A 5907-nucleotide genomic window follows, 5' to 3' on the forward strand; every position below is an offset into this window, starting at 1 on the left:
CGGGGGGCGGGGCTGGGGGGAGGACCCGGCCCGTTGGTGGGTGTAAATGGTGCCGCCCCTGCGGTCACCAGCAGGGGGCTCCTCATGAAGGTAACAGCTGCCGTCAGAGACGGTCAGTAGCCTGACAAGCGGCACAGGGCTCCGGGACAGACAGTTCCACGCCACGCAGTTTCCAGCCACCCAGCGAATCGTAAACTCGTGTCTTCCCGACCAAGGACACTCATGAGTAAATGGCTACACTTCCCCTCCCACCAGGTAAACAGCTGACAGCACCTGCTCAGGAAGTAGGTAACAGAAATTCCTTTGGTGCCACTTTGCCAACCACACCCAAGGACGGAGGAAGCCGGGAAAATACGTCTCATTCTGGTATCAGCACAGAGCTGACGAACACTCTATTGACCCCCCCCCCACCTCCCCTAAAACCCCACAGATAAGACCCAGGAGGCTCTCTCTCCCCTCTCGGGCGTGCATCGACTTTTCTCTCCCAAACTCCAAGGGTCCCCCTGCCACTTGCCCCCGGGGGAACAGCAGGCAGTGGCAGCTCCTCCCAGGCGTACCCCGATCCAGTCTCCAAGGCCCCCTTTTCTCTGACTTTCCAGGGAGCTCCCAGCAGCCCGCCTGTGACCGCACTTCTCGGGGAGCCCACGCAGCCTGCGTGGCCCACTGCTTTCCCATGTTTCCGGGGCCACAGCAGCCAGCCCAGCTCTCCCACTGCCCTTCCCACCCTAAGCCCTTCCTTGCTTCCCTGTCCCGCCTTTAATAAACATCCTCTCACAATCGCTTGGACTGGTCTTGTGAAATCTTTCCTACACCAAGTCAAGAACCCGCACGCTACTGGCCGTCCGGGGCAGACTGGCTGTGGGCCCAGTCCCTTTCCGGTGGCAACGTGACCTGGCAATACCACTTCTGAGTTGGTGGGGGTTTTGTTAATCCTCACCGAGGATATTTTTTTCCACTGCTTTTCAGAGAGAGTGGAGGTTGGGGGAGGATAAGAGAGAGAGAGGGAAACATCAATGTGAGAGAGACACATCAACTGGATGCCTCCCCCACGCTCCCTGACCAGGGGTGGGGAGCAAACCACAACCCAAGTATATGCCCTTGACCGAGATTCAAACCCTCGACCCTTTGGTGCGTGGGCCGACACTCTAACCATTGAGCACACTGGCAGGACTGAATTTTTTTTAATCCTCACCTGAAAATATGTTTTCATTGATTTTTAGATAAAGAGGGAGGGAGAGAAAGAGATAAAAAAAAAAAATCGATGTGAGAGAGAAACATCGATAGGATGCCTCCCTCATGTGTCCCAACTGGGGGTTGAACCCGAAACCCAGGTACATGCTCTGACCAGGAACTGAACCCGCAACCTTTTGGTGTACGGGATGACGCTCGCACCAACCGAGCCACCCAGCCAGGCCCTACTTCTGAGTATTTATCTGAAGAAAAAGTATTAATTCAAAAAGATATAGGACCCATGTTCACGGCAGTGTTATTCAGAATAGCCAAGACCTGGGAGCAGCCCAGGAGTCCGTCGCGGGTTAAAGGAGAGGTCAGATCGGTACATGTATTCAGAGGAATATCATGCAGCCTAAGAGAGAAGGCATCTTGGCCCTCTCTCCTAGGAGCAGGCCACGCCTTTCGTTCCCCCTCTCCCTCCCCATCTCTCCAGGCACGTCACCTTCACCTTCCTCACTGCTAAGCTCCAAGGGCCCTTCCTTTGCCTCTATAACTTGTCTCCTAAGCCCATGTCTTCTACAAATTACTTCTTCCATATCTGTGATGTTATAGATAAACGTTCTCTCTCTTTTAAAAAAATATATATTTTTTTATTGATTTCAGAGAGGAAAGGAGGGGGATAGAGAGATAGAAACATCCATGACGAGAGAGAATCATTGATCGGCTGCCTCCTGCAAGCCCTCTACTGAGGATCCAGCCCGCAACCAAGGCATGTGCCCTTGACTGGAATCGAACCAGGACCCTTCAGTCCGTAGGCTGACGCTCTATCCACTGAGCCACACCGGCCAGGGCGGGAAGGTAGTTTTCTGTCAGTTACACCTGGGAACAGAAACCATTGGCCAGAAAGGGCGTGGCCACGGCAAGGGTGTGAGAATTTGGGAACACACCATCCAAACAAAGGAGTGCTCTCTCGCATGCTCTTGGCTTAGTGACGCCTGGCTTGTGGGCTCTGTTGTCCTGCGTCCTTGCATTCGCTCCATGGCCTGTGGCCCGTAGCCATGCGGACCTCACACGCAGCGGACCCGGAACTGCAGTGGGAAACACAGCTGAGCTGGCCGGATGCTGGACTGGACCCGGCTCCAACAGGGAAGGAGACTGTGGGCACCGGCTCGGACTCTAGCTCTGCTGAAGCCCAGCTACACTCTATGGTGGGGCAGCGGGAAATGGGACTTCAGGACTCAGGGTTTAATTCCATGGAAATAGAGCTTTCCACTAAATTGCATCCTCCCATGCGAGTCTCAGGGATATTGCAAGAAATTCACTCCTGCTAGCAATGGGGGTGGAGGGAGGTGGGGGGGAGATGAAGCCCTCTCCCCTCCATTAACAGACAACCTAAGATCTCACTTACATGTGGAATCTTAAAAAACAAACACTAAAAACTAACAAGCTCCTAGAGACAGACCGGTGCTGCCAGAGGCCGGGTGGGTGGCTGAGGGAACCGATGGAAGATACTGGAATCAGAGGCCTTAAGGTACATCATGGTGACCAGTCAGTAATACTGGAGTGCGTATTTGAAAGTCGCTCAGAGAACAAAAGTCCTCATCACGAGAAAAAAATGCGTAACTATGTGTGATAACAGCTGTTGAGTAGACTTTCTCTCTCTCTCCCTCTCCCTTCCTCTGAAATAAATTTTTTTTAAAAAAATTTTTAGCCCTGACCGGTTTGGCTCAGTGGATGGAGCGTCGGCCTGTGGACTGAGGGGTCCCGGGTTCGATTCCAGTCAAGGGCATGTACCTTAGTTGCAGGCACATACCCAGTCGGGGGTGTGCAGGAGGCAGCTGATCGATGTTTCTCTCTCATCGATGTTTCTAACTCTCTGTCCCTCTCCCTTCCTCTCTGTAAAATATCAATAAAATATATTTTAAAAAAATTTTTTTTAAGTAAAAAGACAGCCCACTGAATGGGAGAAAATCTTTGCAAATCATACATCTGAGAAGAAACTTGTATCTCGTATGCTCTATAGAAGGAACTCCTACAACACAAAATAAAAGTGACGGGGGCCTTATAATCTGATAGAGCACCTGAATTCACCTGGAAAATCATCACATTAACTTTAAGTCCTAGAACACAGATCCTTCTGGGAACAGCGGGTTGTGGACAAAAGGGACCACGTGCTGACCTGACAAGCTCAGGGGAGGCCTGCACGGCGGCCTTGCAAACTCAGACCTAAAGTCACCGCCAAGGATGGTCTGAAATTAAACCTTAAAAGCAGTGATGGTGGGCAGGTACGTCCTACGCCGGTATCTTCACTGACAAGGTCAACCTTTACCTTCACTGAGCCTGTCTGTCTTTTTGCTTCTATGATAACACACCCTTGAAATGTCTGGGTCACTTGTAACTTCCCTTTTTCTGGAGCCCCTGGGGCACCACCAAATGTGCTGGGCGCCAGGACAGAGACCACAAATCCCTTCACTATCATGTTAATTGTTCCTGCACCCACCTAAGCATGTGTCCATCGTTTTACTTTTTATCCAATCCCCAGGGGTTTCCCCACTTGGCTTGCTTCCGCCCCTCTAGTCTACCACCAATGGATTTCATGAAACCCACCTATGTCCCTCCTTTGATTAAAATGTATAAATACGGCTGTAACCCACCATTCTCTGGAGGATTATCTCAATTCGTTGAGGTTCTGCTTCCCAGCATATGTTGACAGTTTGGCTCAAATAAACTCACAACAATTCTTTACAGGTTGCAATGGGATTTTTTTTAGGTTAACAGGGTGAAGCTTTTCTGAGTTTCCTTTCTCAGGCCAGTGCACACTCCCTTTATCCCAAGCAAAGTGATGGAGGAGGTGACTCAGCTGTGGACAATGGACACGGGACCTTATGCACGGTCAGGCCGACCCCACCAGGAGCCAAGCCGTCATCTCATCACCTGACAACCGGGAACAATGGTTGGATTCTGCTGGCCCCAGGACTGCTTGTAACCGCATTCCGTTCCCAGCTTTCCCCTAGCCCACTCCCCAATATAACCCAGTCCCCTGCGCCTGCTGGAAGACGGGATCTGAATGCCTGTAAGCGCCCTGGCTTCTTGGTTGGCGAGCCTTCTCAATAAGCGCCTTATATGACTGCACCTGCCTCCAGTGTCGGACATTGCGACAGGCAGCCCGAGCCCACCTGGGGGCTTCCGGTAACCAAAGGACAAATACGCCAAGTGAGAACAGGTGGGTCTGAACAGACATTTCTCCAAAGACGTAAAAAGAGCCCCTGAGCTTCCCAAAGATACGCAGTATCGTTAGTCATCAGGGAAGCTCGAAGCCAAACCACAATGAGACGCACTTCCCCTCCGCCAGGGTGGCTAGGACCACAAGACGGACACCAACGAGCGCTGGCGGGAGCGTGGAGGAGAGCAGCCACTGGGAAACAGCTGGCAGTTCTTGGAGGAGAGCAGCCACTGGGAAACAGCTGGCAGTTCTTGGAGGAGAGCAGCCACTGGGAAACAGCTGGCAGTTCTTCAAAAGGCGAAACACAGACGGGCTGAAAGAACAGGTTCTATGAAAAGTAACCTCAGAGATCTTATCATACATTTCCAGCGGGCAGGGCAGGTCGTGGTGGGAGGCAGCCTCAGGCCTGTGACTCCTTGTCCATTGTTCTTGTGCTTCTAGGTTAACACACCTTTGACCCTCAAGGGGGCTCATCTTGTTAACCACCCAGTACTCCCAATTCCTGCCTCGCTTCCCCCCCTTCATGTAACCTTCCTATGTTCCCTCCTTAAATTAAACACATAAAAGAAACTGGCCTGGCCGGCGTGGCTCAGTGGCTGAGCATCAACCTAGGAACCAGGAGGTCACAGTTCGATTCCCAGTCGGGGCACATGCCCAGGTTGCAGGCTCCATCCCCAGTGGGGTGTGCAAGAGACAGCCGATCCATGACTCTCTCTCATTATTGATGTTTCTCTCTCTCTCTCCCTCTCCTTTCCTCTCTGAAATCAATAAAAATATATTAGAAAAAACAACAACAAAAACTGCCTCCCTGACACATGTCATCAGTTTGGCTCAAATAAACTGAAAATTCTCTACAGGTTTGACTGTTTCTTACTTCACCACAGAATTACCACATGACCCAGCAATTCCATTCCTGTTTGTGCACATGTTTCCCTTCACGTCAACCAAGTCTCTAAGCCACCAGCTGGTGTCCCACAATTCAGTGCAGTTTGACATGGAGGAACCAGCGTTAGCACAGACTCCATGCTGAAGGGCTTAGTCATACAAGACTACCCCCACCTTGGACGCCAGTCACAGGTCCTGGAGCACCCGTACTTCTGATGAGCTGGCTGTATATACTTATTTATTTTTGCTAATCCTCACCCGAAGACATTTTCCCATTGATTTTTAGAGAGAGTGGAAGGGAGGGGGGAGCGACAGAGAGAGAGACATCAACGTGAGAGAGACACATCTATTGGTTGCCTCCACAAACACCCAACCAGGGTATGTGCTGGATACAACTTGACCAGAATCGAACTTGGGACCCTTCAGTACGTGGGCCGACACTCTAACCACTGAGCCAAACGGGCATAGATCCGGGCCCCACCCCCGCCTCAGGTGGGAGAATTTGCTGGAGCCGCCATCGCCGTGGGCACAGCAGTGAACCCGTCGTCCTACCTTCCAGAGGCAGAAGGTCCATACTTGCTTCCAAAAGCCCGGACGGAGGCCCAGCGTGGCGGCCGCAGCCCCGC

General features: G+C 51.8%; 1 protein-coding gene across 2 annotated transcripts in view; it reads right to left on the bottom strand.

The window, feature by feature from the left end:
- The window catches only part of ACOT7 (acyl-CoA thioesterase 7), a 91400-nt gene extending 86515 nt beyond the window's left edge, over positions 1 to 4885 (bottom strand). For both annotated transcript variants that reach the window (XM_014546172.1, XM_014546170.1), the window contains exon 1: positions 4758 to 4885. In XM_014546172.1, the coding sequence (XP_014401658.1) occupies positions 4758 to 4870 (113 nt within the window). In that variant the 5' untranslated portion in view covers positions 4871 to 4885. The remainder of the gene's footprint in view (positions 1 to 4757) is intronic.
- Between the last annotated feature and the right edge of the window lie 1022 nt (positions 4886 to 5907).

The sequence above is a fragment of the Myotis brandtii genome, unplaced genomic scaffold, assembly GCF_000412655.1.
Source record: "Myotis brandtii unplaced genomic scaffold, ASM41265v1 scaffold434, whole genome shotgun sequence".
NCBI classification, from domain to species: domain Eukaryota; kingdom Metazoa; phylum Chordata; class Mammalia; order Chiroptera; family Vespertilionidae; genus Myotis; species Myotis brandtii.